Source organism: Marmota marmota, unplaced genomic scaffold (genome assembly GCF_001458135.2).
Source record: "Marmota marmota marmota unplaced genomic scaffold, marMar, whole genome shotgun sequence".
In the NCBI taxonomy this organism is placed as follows: Eukaryota; Metazoa; Chordata; class Mammalia; order Rodentia; family Sciuridae; genus Marmota; species Marmota marmota.
The window spans coordinates 34,343,070-34,363,417 of NW_026000142.1; the positions used below are offsets into that span (position 1 = coordinate 34,343,070).

General features: G+C 32.7%; 1 protein-coding gene and 1 non-coding gene across 2 annotated transcripts in view; one reads left to right on the top strand and one right to left on the bottom strand.

Moving 5' to 3' along the window:
- The window catches only part of Sema3d (semaphorin 3D), a 100,364-nt gene that overhangs the window by 39,286 nt on the left and 40,730 nt on the right, over nt 1-20,348 (bottom strand). Inside the window, exons 6-7 of the mRNA XM_015488221.2 lie at nt 13,487-13,629; nt 33-147 (exon numbers count right to left, since the gene is read on the bottom strand). Of these exons, the coding sequence (XP_015343707.2) occupies nt 33-147; nt 13,487-13,629 (258 nt within the window). The remainder of the gene's footprint in view (nt 1-32; nt 148-13,486; nt 13,630-20,348) is intronic.
- Nucleotides 5,984-6,109, top strand: LOC125611408. The gene has a single exon (XR_007341606.1). It is a non-coding gene; the product is annotated as a small nucleolar RNA SNORA61 (small nucleolar RNA).

The following is a 20,348-nucleotide window of genomic DNA, read 5'->3' on the forward strand; positions in this document are numbered from 1 at the left end:
CTTTTCCAGGAAAGAAAGAACATATGACTTACGGAGCTCATCAAAATATGTATCGGCCCCATCACTTCCAGGAATGGAACAAATCAATCTGGCTTTAAGAAAAGTTGTCCATTTGTTTATCAAGCTGCGTTGTCCTCCTACATCATTCTGAAAAGTGAAAAAAAAAAAATAAAGATAAAATTTCACCAACATGATTCTGTCACCAACTATAACTGGTAGTTATTATTATTAATACAGGTGGTACATTATTAATTTTATTGTTTAAAAAATCATAGAGCCTGGATATTGAGTCTTTCAACTTCCAAATAAAGGAAAAGTCAGTTCTTTCCTTAAACCAAAGGTGATTTTCTAATGGTTAAAGGAATGCCATGAAAGCAATATAACTACTGAATGAGGAGATGCCTATAAGACTCTAGCAATCAAGGTAGGCTTGGGATCAAATCCTGTGTCTTCCAATTTTTTCTCCCATGACCTACAAAAGATTAATTTACCCAATTACTTGTTTTCTCATCAATAAAATATGATTAATGAGATCAAATGGAAAAAAAATTGTATAAAATGCTTAACATAATGCCAGGCAACTTGAGTGCAATAAATGCTAGCACTGATTGTTATTATTTCTATGATTAAGAAACATTTCCAGCCTTTAGAAGAACTCTGCTTCTGTATAAACTTAAAAGTAGCCTTTTTCCAAATTTTGTGCATTTATAATTAAACATCAAGGTGACATAAATATATACATAACATGAATACACAGGAAAATGATCTTTTAAAAGATATTAGCCTATATTTTCCATAGCTTACTTTTGTTTTGAAATATTTTATTTAAAATGTTTCCTTAGGCATTTAGCCAAACAAACATTTTAATCGATTAAATAGAATAAGAACAATTGGGCTATTTAATAATCCAGCAAAAAAAGATTTTTAAATTAATTTTTAAATTAATATGTCCCTGTGAACATTTGATTATTATGATTTTTCATTTATCTGACTCAGCCAACCCTGCTATTCTTATAATAAAAGAGCAAGACTGATTCATGGAATAAATATGCAATGTATTCAATTTCAAGTTTTAAAAGGTACTCTTGGAGCTACTTTTTCCATTAACTTATCTGTATTTAAATGTTATACAATTTTTTTTATCCTTCATTACATGATGTTCCATAAAGTTAATGAAAAGTTAACTGTCATGTTTTACATCTGAATATCTAGGAACTATCTTCTCTGTGCTTCTTTATCTCCAAAATAAACCAAATTAGAGAAAAGCATCCAAATGATAATTCTAAGCAAGAGAATTCAAGTCATACATGTACTTCTTATACCAAACAATAATTATTTTTTTTTAATTTAAAGACATATGAGTTTTCAGTAAAATATGTCTTATATGAGCTAAAAATGTACATTTAACAAACATTTATCACACTTCACAGTTTGCACTTACTGTGTTAATTTTGCATGATTCCAAATCACGATAAATTTACACGTGGAACATGTTCAGCTCAGTTCATGTGTGCTGGGGACTAACCATACATATAAATGTCCACATAATATAAACATAATGACTAACAGCATTGTTTAGAACCAGCATCAACAAAACACTTTCCTAGTTGTAGTATTTTGTCACTGATTCTGAAGCCAGAATTAAAAGAGTGTCAGTGTAGATAGGTAAATCCAGTCAGATCAGATCAAGGAGGCCAATTTGGGTCTGGGAAGTTGGAGATTGAAATGCTAATACCTTCAGAGCCCTTTCTCCACCCTAATCAAGATAACCTGCCCCTGCTCCAACCTGTTGCTAAGGGAACTAGTCTCAGGGATTGTCCCTACAGGGAGTTTTTAATTAGGCCCCCTTCCTGCTTGGCTCCTCCAGCCCATCTGCTTCACACATTTTGGCCATCCCATGGAGCATATCCTGGGCCTAGTCTATATGCAGAAAGGAGAGAGATAAGGCAAAGAGAGCAGGAGAATAAAGGAAGCTTAGGACATATAAAAAAAGCAGAACACCCTCACTTTGGGGGATACCAGGATAACAGCTATGGCCTCCTTCTCCCTCTTGGGAGAAGTCTATGTTACTCCTTTTAAAATAAACCCTTCTTGGGCTGGGGATATAGCCCAGTTGGTAGAATGCTTGCCTTACATGCACAAGGCCATAGGTTGTAGCCCCAGCATAACCCCTACCCCCCCAAAAAAAAGTTAAATAAACTTGCTTATATGCTTGCCTCAGCACTGATAATTGGTGGTATCAATGCTGTTGCTGGCTTGTGGTGATAATAAAATGCATGATAGCTGCTAGTTGTGTTCCAGTAGTTTTTAATTCTCAACAGAAAATGCATTCCTTATTGTCTTAACTCAATGCTTACTCCAGATATTTCACTAATACCCTGCCAACCAATTTAATAAACACTTAATAAATAACTGAAACTACAAGTTAAAATCGACAAAAGTGTTTTGAAATGAATAGAGAGCCAAGGAGAGCCTTTTCTGAAATTTCTTTAAATAGGAAAATGAAGAAAGGCTTCACAAAAGAGTTAGATTTAATACTAAGCCTTTATGATAGGGGGGCTCAGACTACATGTGTAGAGACTGGTTCAGAAGAAACTTCAGTTATTTAAAGTTAGGTGGAAAGAACAATGGGTCTAATATCCAGAACTCGCTGGGAGACAAATTTGGTTCACATGAAGACTGGGATCAATTAAAATAGTGAACAAAAATGTAATAAAAGTAAATTGGAGTAAGATCAAGGAAGGCTTTGATATCAGGCCAAAGTGTCTGTATGTTAATAAGCACATGATGAAGAACTACTAAAAGATGTAATGATTAGCAAAGAAGTGAAATAATTAAGATTTTTCTTTCAAGGAAACTAAATGGTATATTATATAATGACCTGTAACAAGTATGTATGTAATTGCTCTTGAATTTTAATTTTGTGTATGGTGCTTCTATTATTTGGGTATCATTTCTCAGATACTATTCCATCTAACAACTGGATGATTTCAGGCATCTACAGAGGTGAAGACAGATTTTATCTACATATAGGTTATTTTTAGGCTCATATCCTCTGATCATTTTATCATTAAATTTAGATATTAAAATGAATGGACAAAAATATTGATGCTTCCTCCTAATGTACTAATGGATTATGTGCTCATGTACAGTAGGAGTCCCATGAGAAAATGTGTGCATACATTACCAGAAAGTAATGGATTTTTAAATGAATTTGAAAATACAAAGTGACTTATTTCTCCCTCATTTCATAATCCTTGATTTATATCTCTTAAAGTCACATCTCCAGCCTTTTATGTTTTGGCAATTCCCAAGTTGTTCTAAAACAAAGTCTTTATAAAATGTTTTTATTTTAATACATTAACTTTCCATATATATGTATGATATTATTAAATTTCCTTGCCTATATTTGTATATTTTGGAAGAGTTGGCAGTGAATACTAAAAAATAGTGTTGATTCAATATACATAAAAATATATATGGTGATCATGAAAAGGATTATGTTTGATTTAGTACTTCACCCTAATAGAGAGTTGGTGCTTAAAATATTTTAAATAAATAAACATATACTTAGCATTCTGTTCAACAACATTTCTTTAACAGATGCAGGCAACACTAGTTCATCATAAAAATGAGTCATCAGGTTCTTTTAAACATTCTAGTATATAAAAGTGATGATAAATCTCATTTTCATACATTTCCCCCATTTCTTTTATTTTTTAAATTTTTTTTGTAATTGTAGATAGACAGCATGCCTCTATTTTATTTATTTTTATATATGGCACTAAGGATTGAACCCACTGCCCCACACATGCTAGGCAAGTGTTTTGCCACTGAACCACAGCCCCAGCCCCATTTCCCCCATTTGTATTTACAATTTTCTCCCATACTTAATGGTAGCCATGAGAAAATTCTAACCTACTACCTCCAAATCTGTTGGATAAGAAAGGAATTTATACTACACCTGTATTTTTTTAACCTGACAAATGAAAATTACAATCTTTCAACAAAATCATCTTCAAACATTCCTGCCTACCCAACCATCCAGCAGCCTTTTCCAGCCCCGCAAGAAGTAAAAGGATAAAAACAAACAAACAAAAAAATCCAGGTCAAAGATGAAAGCCACCTGCTGTCAGGAGGGAAGGAGAATAGTTTCTGGCATGAAGGCTTTTAGTAATAGGTTATAAGCATTTAATGACCAGATAGTAACTCTTGCAGACATCCAGAAGCCCTACCTGGGATGACAAAGTTCAATTCACAAGCAGTTGTATTTCTCCCCTAGGGAAGTCAGTTGGGTTGACTTTGTTGACCAGCTCTAGGTCCCTGGATTTGTTAGCAAATCCACACAATCTACCCCTGAGAACTTTAAGCCCACAAGGGGACTGAAAGGGGATAATCACTTTTGTACTAAATTGTCACCTCCTTGCTTATTTTTGTGAAGTTCTAAAGAATACAACCATCTCACCAACACAATAGATTTACTATTGAGATGTCAGAATCAGGAGCTCTTTAGTCACCAGTCACTTCTATGTGTCTCCACTCTATTTATCACACAGCCTCTTTGTGGCCAGGTTGCCAAAAGCCTTGACATCCTTTACAAAGATGCAGATGAAAGTAACAAAGAAATGAAATGTAAACAAGCCTGATCCCATGTGCTCTATCTGGGTGGTGAGTAAAGAACGACTGCTTACTTTTTCTCTGTAGCTTTTATGTTTATGTTTGCAATGTTTCTTAATTTTAAAGTGACAAAAAAAAAAAAAAGAAAATATAGTACCACCAAGTCATGTGATTAGATGTTAGCTGCACCTTATGAATTGTTATGATCTTCTAATTGTAGCATCTACTAACAGGTAGTAACGATGATGCTAATGGTTACTACATTTTCCTTCTACCAGCACACACAACTTCTTATAAATCTTACATGGACATGTAGAGTAGCTAGAGGCTGTCACACATGAACTTTTATTGAGTGTGTCTTTTGACCTCTAGGTCATGATTCTGGGTTCATCTGGTAAACATGGCTTTATCTGTATACACCATCCTTTTTGAGGCTTTCTCAGCACTTAACATTATTTTCAATTATACACTGGGAAACAGAAGCTGTTGGAAATTGTGATAATTGGCTTTAAATTTATATGCTCTTAAATCCTGAAAATTTTATAAAGTTAACAAAATCTCCAAGACATCTGAGATCATATTGTATTCTATTAAAATCTTATATTTATTTAGAGATTTTAATGATGTTGGTTGAAGTTGGAGTATACCAAAGTTTTCAGATCAGCAGACACCAGAGAATCATACACCTTAAAAACTTTAAAAAAAAAATTGATGCTGTAGTTAAAGGTTATAAATTTCCTTTGCTTAAAATTCAATTCTTTTGCCTAAAGCTGCTCTTCTGTAGCCTCATACAGGCAAGAGAATGGAATTCTCTCTGAAACAATTTAAAAACCATAATGTATGCATCTTTTGTGTGTGTCCCTCTTTCCAATTCCTTTCATTAACAACAATTACTCTCAGATATTGTAGCTTGAATTTACATCATTCACCTTCTTTTTATGTGTGATATAAATGCTACAGTATTTTAAATCATTAAAAATGCTACTCCTTCACTGAAACAGTCTCATGGAGCAAGCACACATTTTTCACAGACTGTTTTCATAAATTCATCCTAAAAGAGGAGGAAAGTTTAACATTTTTGTGTTTTTGATTCAATGACTTATGTTTAAATACATCACCACATTCTTTATTTGATTTGTCATTTTAAACAAAATGCACCTCACAGAGTTTAAATAGCCCTGTGTTGGAGTATGCCATCAAATATCCTCAAGACTGTGACTGTACTAAGAACCACTGGAGACATGATCACAGCCTGACACCTCATAGCAGTTGGGCCATTTACTTTTCTCTGTGCCACCTCAGTCTTTGGAGTATCTAAGGATAGGTTTTAGAATGTTTCTAAAATTTTTATTGAATATTTCATATAACCCTCTGCTTCCCTTTTCTAGTGGACCTGAACACTGGTCTTGGTGGCCACAGAGGGAGGAAGAGTAAGAAGCTATTCTCAGCATTGTAGTCTGGTGTGGCACATCTGGGTTAGTTTCCAATAGGGTTGAATTGTCTTTGAAATTGTTTCCTCCTCTCCTGTACAATGTGCAGAACTCTGAGGGTTGAAGGGAGGAGGAGTGTGAAGCTCTGGGCAACTGAAGTGGGAATTGCTGACTAATATTATTGTATTTAAGTGGTGCTTTCTTGTCTCTTGACAGAGTCAGTCTCTCTCTCTCTTTAAAGATCTATGTAGTCAGTAAAACGGTCTTTATCTGTGATTACTAATCCACAGAATTGAGAAAACCCCATAAGAAGGAAGAGGCAGGCAAAGAGGCAACCAGTTATGATAGATGAAAACAGTAGGCTTTGTGAGCACATTTGTTTGATAAGGCTTTAATCTGTTACACATCTATTACTATAAGGTAAACAATAATAAGACTTTGGAAGTGGGAAAAAAAGGAAAGAAAATTTAATATTGGTTAAATTTAAGTTTGCTGGTCCATAAGTAAATAATAATGGTAGGATAATTCAATTCAAACTTGGGGTAGTTAATTCAGAAGCTTGATACTATGATCATGATGTGCAAGAAACAAAATGTACACTTGGAATAGGCCTCCAGAGTTTCTTGGATAGTATGCCATGTGTATTAAAATACATTATTATACTATAAAGAAGAGTGTGAATGAAAATATTTTCATATGTTAAAAGTAATGAAAGATACTGAAGTTATGCACAGCAAATCAAATACAAAACTTTCCTTTTCAGACCATGAGTCTTCATTTACAATATGCTTAAATTCTATATTTCATGTAACTCGTTCACTGGGATGAACAAAAATTCTGGCTACTAGAAATAAAATATAAAGTGAAAATAATGATAAAATTATAATAATACTATGATAAAATTATAATAATAGTATTAAGAAGAATGACTTGAGTTAACTTCACAAAATATCACACCTGGTGATCAACTCAGTTAAGTTGTAGAAAAAAAATCTATACTATATAGGAACATGTGATGTGTAAAAATAAGTATCTCATTATTATTTTCTTGAGATGTTGAAGTTATAGTAGGCATTTCTTTTTGCAAAAAACGAGAAACTTATAGGCATCTTTCTTCTCTTCTCTGGCATAAAATCTAATTAGTGCTTACTCTTCACTGTTGTCAAATGTTTTAGTGTCTTTTCTAATAGGAAAAGGAATCCAAAATAAATTCCAGACAGCTCAACCGCCAAGAAACCAGAGTCTCCCTTACTTCACCTACTAATAATCTTGAGATACCTTAGCAGTGAGGAAACAAAAACATAAAAAAAACATCTAAGACAAAGGGGAGAGGAGAAGAAAAAAGCAAATAAATTATGGCAGGCATTGGACATAGTAGTTTTTAAGGGATAAATTCTATAGAGACTTTGAAGGAAAAAAATTTTCTTAAACACTCAGTATTTAGAGACAACTGTTTGTGATTTTCCATTAGAGAATGACAAAGCAAACAGAAATGAAGAACATGTTTTTCTAACTACTTTTAAAACTCATAAAGATTATTAGAAATGCAGGATTTGGATAATACACTATGCTAAAGAACTTAGTTCCTAAAATTGAACATATTAAATTAGGTAAATCTAGGAATGTTTAGCAGTCTATTCCAGGTAGGATCAGAGTTCATGAATTAAGGGAGAAAAAGAAAAGAAAGCTACAACAAACAGAATAATTCCCTTCCTAAGAATTTCTCAGACAGGAAAACAGATGGAAGTGAAGCAAAAGCACATCTGTAACTCATGGGCACTAAATCTCTCATTTAGGTTGTAAGTGACACACAAAAACCACAGCTCGTAGAGATCAATAAATACGGAAAGTGTCATCGGCCTAAAAACACAGATCTTCAAAGACAGTAATTGTCCAAATAGGATCATATATCAAGTAGACAATGCAAGTAGAATCGAAGCAAAAGGCTATTAATGAGACCCCCAGGCAAGTTATGTGAAAGGGCCATCCAAATTGAATTCCTGGCATGAACAAAAGGAAATACTGCAAAACAGAAAAAGAGAATTGGCATATCCTACAGCTGGAATCCGGAGTGGGCTAGCATAAGTAAGCAAATGGACAACACTTCCAAAAATGAATAGAATCCAAAAGTAATGCAAAACAGCCCTGAGGTGAAAAGTCACAAGCTAGCCTTGCAAAAGAGACTGGCATTTCCACACTCTAGTTTATAGGAACACACACAGTAATAAACATCACACAGACATAAACAGTGGTATCTGAGAGTAATAACTTGCAAACTAAATAGACACAAATCTTCTTAGCGTTTATTTAATGCTGCTGTGCCTGTTCATTCAGTCAGCATTTAATATCTCACCAGGAAGATCTGGGTGATTTACCACCTATAAGAAGAGGTTTTCCTGTTTAAGTGCTTCAAGGTACTGATTGTTTAAAAGCATGGGAGAATTATTAGAGGTTGACAAGGACTTAAGGCTAAGTACCTTATTTTAAATATGAAAAGAGTATCAAGTAGTTTGACTGGAAAGTGTGACCCTACCAAAAAATAATTCTCTACCATGTACAATGACACACATGCTGGGTTTGGAGAGGTGTAGATTAAAGTACTTATTCTCAGACTGTCAATGATCAATATTGCCTTGTGAAATTACATTCTAAATCAATTTATTTAGTTTACAATGTTTCTCCCCATCCATACCTCTTCACTAAAATTTACATTGTTCAAATCATTCAAAAATTTTTCACCGGATATGGTTCCAAATGATCTTGACATTATTTAGAAATAAAATCCATCTTCAAAGTATAAATATTCTTAAAAATGAGGTACACATATTAAGAGTAAATTCAACCACAAAAACTAATAAAATGTTTTTCTCAATAATATTTGGCAACTAGCCTAACCCTAACCTGTTAACACACACACACAAAAAAACCACTACCACCACTACCACCTTCTTCCCATGTGTAATCACTGTTAAGTTTGTTAAATTTACCCAGCTTCAAAAGGCTGTATTATGATGTGTGCATGTGTGCGTGTATGTCCATGTTTTTGCTTTGTGGCATTAAACTCACTGTAGTATGACCAGATGTTTATAATTTTTTATGTGTATAAATGTCTTATAATTGAATTATGTTCAAAAACACAAATCTAAGTCCCTCCTGTTTTCAAGACCTTCTTGAGTATCTACCACACCCAAATCTGTATGCTCTCATGGAAGCCTCACATTTACTTATAAAAATAGTCATGGAAGAGTCATTTCCTAGTTTAAGAAACCAAGGTAATAAGAAGTAGAGCAAGATGTAAATCTACATCTGATTTCAAGTTGAATATCATTTGAGCAAAGGTCATTGATGATAGCCTTACTATCAAACCTAATACCTGGCTGACTACCTTTGGGGTGTGACATCCCTGACATCTGCTTTCTTATTGAAAGAATTTCTTATCCTTCAGACGGGAATGACACTCCCTTCCAGTTCTCTGCTTAGCCATTAAATAGTTTCTTCTTAATTGCCTTTGCAGATACTTTCCTATGCTTTCTTAAATGTCATTTTCCCTCAGGATTCTGTCCTTGCCTTTAATCTTATGCCACAAATCTTTCAGAACAATTTTAGACAGTTCCTTGACTTCAAGATACTGATGACTTCCAAATTCATGAGTTCAGATACTACTGAGACTCGGGTTCATATTTTCATGTAGCGAATGTATCAGCATATCCCAGAGCCATATCAAATTCAACACGCCCAAATATAAAATCTATGCCCCTAAACTCTTTTTGGTATTTCCTTTCTTGTATCAGAATGTGTCCCCTTTGCACATTTTTGTGATCCATGCCTTATCTTCTAGAAACAACAATTTTCAAGAATACAGAAGTACTTGTCTACAAGGTGAGTATCCTTTCTGAGATAGGAGCAAGGGAGAATTAAAATGCATTAAAAATTTAGTTCCTCTGTTATGCTAATAATATTTCAATCATAACCATCACATGGCTACCGTATTGGATAATGCAGATAAAGAACATTACCATCATCATGGAAAGTTCTATTGGACACCATTAGTCTATACAAAATGCTTAATAAATGAATGATAATTTAGGAGATTTTAGAAATCTGCAAAAAGTTTCTATTTGAAAAATCTCCTAAACTTAACTTTACCTCTTTTTTCCTATTGTCTTTGGACCTAATAGGCCTTCTACTTGTAAATATTTCTAATAATTTTTTTTATTTTTTGCTAAATATATCTACCTATTTTGCTACTTTTCTGACTCAAACATCTTGTAACTCTTCATACGCAACAGAATAGAATTCGCACCTGCTAACACAGAAATAAGATTATCACCCTATTTGCCACTCCAATCTCAAAAGACAGTGTTCCCCATACATACCCTTTGAATCACAGTTATAAGATTTCAGTGTTCCATGAAAAAAATAAACCCTCTTACAGTACTATCTGAAATGCCTGCCCTCTCTTCCTTAGTGCAATCCTGATCCCCCATAGGACTTGATTTAAACACCACTTCTTTTATACAATATTTTTGAGCTTCACTGAATGCTTAAAAATTCTTATCTCTTACTTTTAATACATTATATTTTGGTTATCTGTTAATATGTCTATTACTCTCACTATAATATGAATTTTTAAAGAAAAGGGGTAGTGGTTTAGTTATACAAGTTGTCTCGTGTAGTACAACTTGTATTTTACACAACATTTTTATTTTGTTGCTACAGTTGAAATAAACAAAATTAGATATGAATTAATGGGTTACAAAATTGAAAAGATTTATTCTTCGTCTGTAAACAATTTTCTCGTCATTTTTTGTGTGATATTTGCCTATCACCAAGACCACTTCACCAATCATTATATCCTATTTGGCCCAATAGTAATATGTTGGGCAGCTCAAAAAAAAAATAAAAAAAACATCTTTTACAAATCAAGATAGATAGATAGACAGACAGACAGAAAGAAAGAAGCTGAAGAGGCAGAGAACTCTTAAATTGTCAGCAGTTTTGCACTGTGCCAAAGTATTCAGTTAAAAATGAAACCAAGCAACTGGAACAGGAAAAATAAAACCTGAATATTTTCAGATACATACTTTGGGAAAATGCTGGTGGAACAGTACAAAGTACTTCTGTGTTACTGAAAAATCTTGGTAAACTCAGTAAATCACACACAGTTTTCTCTTCATTCTTAAACCTTTTCTTATAGTTATCAAATTTTGTTTCATAATATAGATATGCATCATGTTATTTATCAAATGTGGAAAACCAATGTTATGATGTTATAATGTCATTTGGGGGGTTAAGAAAAAGAAAAAAAATGGAAAGAGAAAATAATTTCATTAAAGTCTTTTTACATGAAACTATTATATAATACCAACAGTGATGCTGAGTTTTTAAAAATCATTACTAAACTTGTTATTGCTTTGTAAGGCATATAATCATATTTTTAAAGATTTTAAGTCATTCTTAATGTTCTTAGAGAAATTTCCACCTAGATGTTTCCAATTTTCATCACAATTTTATCCTGAAATATTAAGTAAAATTTAGAAACATGTCTAAGATTGCTATAATTAAGAAATTTTGTACAAAGCATTTAGAATCAAATATAAACATTTGACCAATGGATCGTTTAGTCAGTGAGAAATTTTGAAGATACTCACTTAAAAGAAGGATTAAGTGAAGAGATAAACTAATGAGTGAAGAACCTCTTTTGTTTTTCTTAAAGTAAATTCATCCATCACACATCCTTATTTGATCTTACAATTTGTTAGCTTTTAACTAAGGACAATAGCATGACAAAGTCTTGCTGTGTGGTCTCTGAGGTTTTTGAGTTAGAAAGACTCATTTACAATCTTCTGTGCCTTTCCAGTTCAGTATAAATTTGTTCATAATTTAAATAAAATATTCCATGCTTATGTTGATGAGATCTAGGTTAAACTTCTAATATGGAAATTTAAAATGAAACAATTAAATTTTAAGGTATTTCTTCATCTTTAAGGTCAACACTCACTATGTTTATATTAGGATAAAAATATTACTTTGTTATAAATGAATTTATATTAAATGATTAAACCTGTCAAGAATTAAGAGTTTCAATGGCTCCCAAACACACTAACTTCTTATATATGTTCATCAGAAAGTGACTTGAAATATCTCTAACGTAGTTCACTTATACAGACAATGTCAACCAACATCATAGCTATTCAGGGTCAGGATACTGTTGTTAGAAGGCATGCTTCAGTACACTAACACACTAAGTCTACAGAACAACAGCCATTCATCCCTAGGCACGAGGCTTCAAGAGAAATCACTGTGAACTCAGACTCTGAAAGAATGAGGATGCTTTTTCAAGAGTCTGTCCCCTGGAGGTTAAGGGGATCAGTGGGAGACTGCATGATTGGCTAGGATTCTAGGCAAAGAATGATCTGGGCTCACATGTTGGCCTCATTCAAAAGCTGAGTTTTCATGAACAGTTTTACGTTCAGTGATAGTTTGTATTTCTAACTTTGGAAGTGTTCAGAACCTGATGGTATAGACTAAAACAAAAAGTGATAGGCTCAAATGGAAGAAAATGAAAAGTTTGCATAAGACCAAAGAAAGTTTCCCACTGAAAGTATTTATTAATTTAACAGCTCTTGCCCTTAATAACCAAGTTTATGCTGAAGATGTCTATTTAAGAGATGCTATTTCTTACTAGATGCAAATCCAAGGAAAAAAGTTACTGAAACCAAAAATGTAATTATTGTCTAAGGCTTGTGTGGTATTAAATGAGAGCCTTGATGGCACAAAATGTTAGGGTCTCACATTTGCATAAAATGACACTATTTAAGTCTAATGACAATTTTAATTTTCTAACTTATTTTCAAAATAAATGTTTTTCATTTGGGGTTTTTTTTTCTTCTTTACTCCATTTTCTCTTAGAACTTGACTTAAAATATTTATTATAGTAAAAATATAAGCACATTCTAAATATAATCAATTCACATAAGATACAACATTTTACATATGCAATGTGTATTTTGAAAAAAATATAGAATATGATTGTTAGTGTCTAAAGCACTTTAGTGATTATGTTGTTACTTTTAATTTTAATATAAGATTATTTAACATTGTTTGATAACATATTAACTTTCAAGGGTATGGATAATGCAGCATTCTTACTGCAAATTGCAATAACTGGAACAGCCCTTCAAAAAAAAGTACGGAACTGCCAAAGAGGTGTAACTCACATCAGGGTGACATTTTAGCACTGAAAATTCAACTGTAATATTTGAAAAATCTAAATCCTTTTTCTTTTTAACTTTTGGATCTCAAAAATCACATACATGTAACAGTATAAATCTATCCTATGAGTTATGAATAATGGGCATTAAGTTTCATTTCAACATTACATGGTTTTTTATACATATGCACATATGCCTTAAGTAAAACAAATGCATATATCTTGCCTTACAAACTCTTCCAACTCGAGAAAGAATGGTCTTATCAGAAGTACTGCTTTCTTGTGATGACTCACGAAAGAAGAAATATATTTTATCATCATCTGGATTGTAGGTGTCTGGTATGGGGAAAGTTCCAATAAATTTTGCTCCTGTTTGAAAAAGAAAAGCTAAAAATTAAAATACTGAAACAATCCAGCCATAATAGTATCAGTGTCTTTGGTATATAAAACAATTAGCTGCAGGATAAAAACATGTACCATGAGTCAAATGTGGGAAATAAGACAGGTAGACAAACATGATATAATGTAAAAACATGTGATAGCATGAAAAGGTACTAAACAAGTACTCTAGGAATTCCAGAGAGCAGGTGAGAACATGACCAGTTGACACAATCGCTGAAATTCTACTAAATTTCAGTCACAATTCACTTAATGACAGGGATAGTTCTGAGAAATGCAATGGTAACTGCTTTCGTCATTATTAGGCAAACATCACAGAATATAATTATATGAATCAAGATGGCCATGATGTCAATAGGTAGTATAATCTTATGGGACCACTGTTGTATATGGATATGTGACCCATGGTTGACTGAAATGTCATGTGGATGATTCTACCTAAAGCACTGTCAAATCTAGAGATTCTATGATTTTATATTTTCCTTCTATATGCTGGATTTGCCACCTTTAAACCACACCAGATTTTATAAAGAACTCAGAAAAAAGTGTATATATCTTAAATGTTGGCACATAAAGTGTACTTTGCTATATTTTTGTGAAATTTTCCAAGGGGAAAAAATGAAAACAACCAATACTGCTTGGGTCCTCTCTAGTACAGGCTCTGGAAGGTATTCTTTCTGCTTGTTTCTATCACTTATTGTAAAGATAGCCTTAGGCAAATCAATTATCTTCTCCTTTAAAAAAAATTTAGTTGTTTGTGAACATTTATTTTTATTTATTTATATGCAAAGCTGAGGAATGAACCCAGCATCTCACCACATGCTAGGCAAGTGCTCTCTCTACCACTGAGTTCCAACCGTAGCCTCCAATTATTTTCTCTTTATGTCTCAATTTCCTCATATGCAATATGAGGCTCTCAATGTCATCTACCTACTGGGATAAATGACATGATAACCAACTGAATTAATATACATAAAGCCCTTAGCATTGGGTAGTTCCTGACATACCCATTCAATAAATGTGATTTATTATTGAGATGGTGATGATGATAATTATCATTATAATTATAATGACCAACATCAAGAGGGTAATAGAAAATTTAATCTTATATTTGTGATAATAATATGTTTTTTTCCATATTTTATTGGTGCACTATAGTTGTACATAATAGTGCAATTCATTGTTACATATTTGTACATGGACACAAAATAACAATAAAATTTGGCCAATATTATTTCCATGTGTTTCTCCTTTCTGTCCCCTTCTCCCTCCCCTAGTCCTTTCCTGTGCTCTACTGATTTCCCTTTGATTTTCATTAGATTCTGCCCCTGCCCCAACTTTTCTTTTCCTTTTCCTCTCTAGCTTCCCTATGAGACAAAACATATGACCCTAGGCTTTCTGAGTTTGGCTTATTTCACTAAACATAAAGTTATCAAATTCTATCCATTTTCCTGCAAATAACATAATTTCATTTTTCTTTATGGCTCAATAAAACTTCACACACACACACACACACACTCAACATTTTCTTTATGCATTCCTCCATTGCAAGACACGTAGTTTTGTTTTATGAATTGTGATTCTATCAACATGGGTATGCATGTACTGCTATAGTATGCTGATTTTAATTGTTTAGGATAAATACCAAGGAAGGTATAGCTGGGTAATATGGTGGTTCCATTTCTAGTTTTTTGAGGAACCTTCATATTGATTTCCATATGGTTTTTCTCATTTACAGTTGCACGAACACAGTAAAATATTCCTTTAGCTATACGTGTCTCTGGCATTTATTATTGTTTGTATTCTTGATGGTTGCTGTTCTAACTGGAGTGATATGAAATCTCAGTATAGTTTTGATTTGCATTTATTTACTTGCTAACAATTTTGAATATTTTTTTCATATGTTCATTGTTCATTTGTATTTCTTTTGAGAAATGTCTGTTTAGTTCATTTGCGTATTTATTAATATTTTTTGGTTTTAAGTTTTTTGAGTTATTTTACATATTGTGGATATGAATCCTTTGTCAGAGAGTATCTAGAAAACATTCTCTTATGCTATAGGCTCCCTCTTTACATTCCTAATTGTTCACTTTGCTGTGTAGAAGCTTTTTAATTTGATGCCCTCCCTTTTATTAACTCTTGGCATTATTTCCTGAACTTTAAGGGTCCTATTGAGAACATCATTGCCTGCACCTATGTATTAGAGTGTTGACCCAATGTTTTTGTCTAAGTGTCACATAGTTTCTGGTCTAATTCCCATCTTTGATTCATTTTGAGTTGATTTTTGTACAGGGTAATAAACATAGTTATTTAAAATGGAGTAAATCCATATCTATTGACATGGATAGATGAGCATAGTCCATGTAAAGTGAAAAACTATTTGAATATATATATATATATATATATATATATATATATATATATATATACATATATATATATAGTTCATTTGCATATTTATTAATATTTTTTTAAAGTTTTTTGCTAAGTAATTAAATATATATATATATATATATATATATATATATATATATATATNNNNATATATATATATTCTTTGCACTACATCAATGACAAATCTATTTGTCTAACTCTTTGCTAAAAAAAAAAAGCATTCAGCGTTTTAAGTTTTGGCTTTATATTATGAATTAACTAGGTAACAGATCTGAAATTGCCTGATACTAGTTCAGAAATAATCTTTTGATTAAAAGCAAAGAAGACAGAAAGAATGGTTATTTAGACACAGGAAAGGACTTTAATTACTTAGCAAATGTGAGGCACCCGGACCTGGAAGGAAGCATAGAACACTGAGTGTTTGGGAAGTAGAAGCAGAAGAAAAGATAAGAAAAGCTTCTAAAGAAAAACAAATTGATGGGAGGTGAAAAAGATCAACATTGCCTTCTGTAGTGTTTTTATCCCACAAGCACTGAAAATCATTCCCTTGAAAATGTACAGCAATTGGTCAAAAGTTGAATAAAGAAAGCTTCACAATAGCTTTCTTCAGTGGACAAAAGTTAATGCTGGAGTCCAAATGATGGGCAGTTGAGTCATTACCAGCCCAACCTCTCTGGGTCAGCCCTGTGTCTCCATCCAGTCCCTGAATGAGAAGGCTTAAGAAGAAAACAGAGAAAAGAAATAGGTACATGAACTTTATTCTTTATTATTCTCCTCTTCTTTTCAGAATTTAAAGCTCTGATGGACTTTGACACTACTGATAATCTCATTTTGGTATGGACCTAAGAAATTACATGAAAATTTAATTTTAGAAAACCACATAGGACTTTTTAAATGTTCCTTGTCTAATTGATGTCAAATGGGCAAAGTCTGTTAACAATTCCACTCAAGGTTTTTTGTTTCCCCTTCTCAGTCTTTCTTTCCAGTTATTGTTACATCACAAATGCTTGATTTTGATCTCTGAGCAGAGTAAAAATCCTTTCCTAATCACAAATTAGCACTTTTGATTTATTTATATATGATTTCTTAGTAAAATTCCTTGTGGACAAAACTTTTCTTATAAATATGGGATTAGGGTTTTAATAATTGATTAAAATAAGAAATTAATTTCTTCTATATTTAAGAACTGCTAGGAAAACAAAAATGAATAAGAACTGACTTTTAAATTTTAATTTAGATTAAGGAAATATTGACATATGATCAAGATACAGCTAATGAGAAAACCTGACCTTCATATTTCCAACTGACTTTGGGCTTCCACAGACATGACCAAGAATTGATCGTAATCTACAGAATTTTTGAATTTACAGATGACTTAATACTATGCTACCCAATTGATTGAAAACCTCTAGCTATATTTTAAACATATATAAATATAAAAACAAATAAAACCCTGTAGTAGGGGATTCTTAAAAGCATCTAAATTTGAGTCACTAATAGACTACTATTCTGCATATGGGGAAAAAGATATGAGCAGATTCAGTAATGGTGGTAAATAATGCAGATATATGGATAGATGGGAGAGTAGGGAGCTGAATAATAAATATAAATTCTTAAGATTAGAAGTACAAAACTCAAATTATCCAGAAATTAAAGAAATACAATAGAACTACCTTATCTTGACAAATATGTGAGCTTAAAATGCATATTAACCTGAGTAAGAGTTTCTCACAGAACTTAAATATAATTTCAGTAGAAGTTACCCACGCAGCATGATGCCTCTTGGAATGTTAGTATCTCATCAGGTCTGTATAATAATTGAGTTAAATTTTAAAAATAATATACTGGTACAATATTTAAATAGTGGCACACAATTTACACAATCATCTATACAGAAAGAAATGAGAACTCTGTGATTTGACATTCCCAAGTAACAGGAATACCTATGTGGGGGAGAAAGTGGCTTGTAAAGCTTCCCTCAGACACTCAGGTAGGGGAAGTGGTTACATAAGGTGCTGGGTCTCTACTTGTTTCCAGAGTTCTACAGAGGAAACAGGGTTGTAAAACAGAATAGAATGTACAAGACCTAAAAGAAGTATAAAGAATTTGACAATTTTTTGCCATTTTACAGATAATGTACAGGACAACTTCCTTCAAATATGAAAACTCCTATCCAAGTATTGCCAGGTAGTGCTGCTATTTGAAATGGTTAAAAGTAGAATATAAGTCCACTCCACATTTCAGCAATTTCATTATGACATCAATGGAGGAAAATAGTGTAGATATTTTTCCAAGTGCTATTTCTTTTAACTTTCAATTAATACATAACATACAACATGGATGGTTTTGTGTTTATTCAGTCACTTCTGATTTTATTGAACTCTGTCTTAAATGTTAGCTCTTTTAAAAGTCTTATATGAAAATTGTTTGGGAGGTAAATGTTCATTATATGATAAAATCTAATTATGGAAAAAAGAGGTAGTATCAAGTAGGATTCCATTCTGTGATCTAAATATAAGCATACTTATGAGTTAAAAATAAATACTAATTTCAAGAATAGAGAGTTTCTTGCCAATTTTACTGAGGTTCTGTCTTATACTCATGTTAGGGTTTTATGATAGTCTTTTCTGACCTGCTGCCAAATTTGGATAAAAAATAGGTATCATTTAATTAGTGCATAGTTGTTGAATTAAACAATTTAAAATCATACCAGGAGGCACCTGGGCTTTATTACTGCACATTTTTTCTCTTTGGCATTTGAAACACAAGCACTAATAGGGATGGAGTTTGAAACCATGAGTTTTCACAAATGAAGTTCTAGCATGACACCACGAAGCTCTGCCAAGTGAAAATGGCATGTGGCCTGCAGAACTCACCAATTCCACTTCTCCCCATGAGCTCTTTTCATCCAGATGAGCACCCCTATCCAATGATTTAACACACTGAGTTTCTAAATTTCTTTATTTCTGCTATAATATCTTGCTCCTATTATTTTTTAAAACTTCTTTTATGTGAGAGGAGAATTTTCAGACAATAGAGCACCCCAAAGGAAACTTCAAATGAAAACTGCCTCCATATGTTAAAAATGAAAAGTTAAATCAAAAGTTCTCATTTACTCCAGGAAAGAAAACAAAAACATATGCATCATAGGCATCATTGTTTGTTTTCATTTTCCAAGTGGTCATACTCCTTAGTTGCATCCTAAAATTCTAGAAAAGTTCAACTCTGTTAAGTAATCATTCTAATTTATGTTTATATTCTGTTTCTTCATATGTTCTAGGATTAAGTTTTGATAAAGAAAAGTAGGAAATTATCTGGCTCTCCATCTAGAACTGCCCATAGTATGGTTTAGTATCTCAAGGAAGAAATCAGCATTTATTTTTCTCAAGTGTTAAAACTGGATTAGAGCTGGGTGTGGTGGAGCATGCCTGTAATCCCAGTGATTCTGGAGGCTGAGGCTAGAGGATTGCAAGTTCAAAGCCAGCTACAGTAACTCAGTGAGGCCCTAAACAAGTTAGTGAGGCCCTGTCTCTAAATAAAATATTTTTAAAAGGCTGGGGATTGGCTCAGTGGTTTAAGCGCCCCTGGGTTCAATCCCAGGTATCCCTCCCCACAAAAGAAGGGATTAGAGAATCCTAAAGAAATTCTGAGCAGGACCTTCCACTGTTAAGTAAAGGGATCAGCTGATCTCCCATTGGTTAATGCAAAAATAGGGCACAGAACACAATATGGAACACACTCACATACTTAGGAATTTTTAAGTACCTAAATGGTTTAGTGACTAAAAGGTACTTACAAAAGTTTCATCTATCGCAATATCTAAAAAGCATAATTCTATAGAATCTATATTTTAATTGTTAAATGCTCAATTACTAATTAAACTTTTGCATTTCACTTAATCTAAACATAATATTACGTTAATGAGAGTTTAGTTTGTCACATGCAAATAAAAAGTAGGAGTATAAACTGAAAATGAAAGCACAGAAAGCAAAATTTAACAGAAAATTTCTTAGCCAGAAATAAATAACACAATATAGAACAAAAAACAACAAAAAGACATTGATATGGAACCATTCAGACTTAATAAAGACAAAAAAACCTGATACTCTTCAAATGATCCTGATAAGAGAATAAAAGCCAGGCACATGCCAGTGATTCCAGTTATTGGGCAGTCTGAGGCAGGAGGATTAACATTGGAAATGTTAATTTCTCTTTTACTTCTTTCAATCTGGCAGCAATCTTATGAAACCCAATAGTGACATTCACATCTATAAGCTACATAAATAGTAAATAAT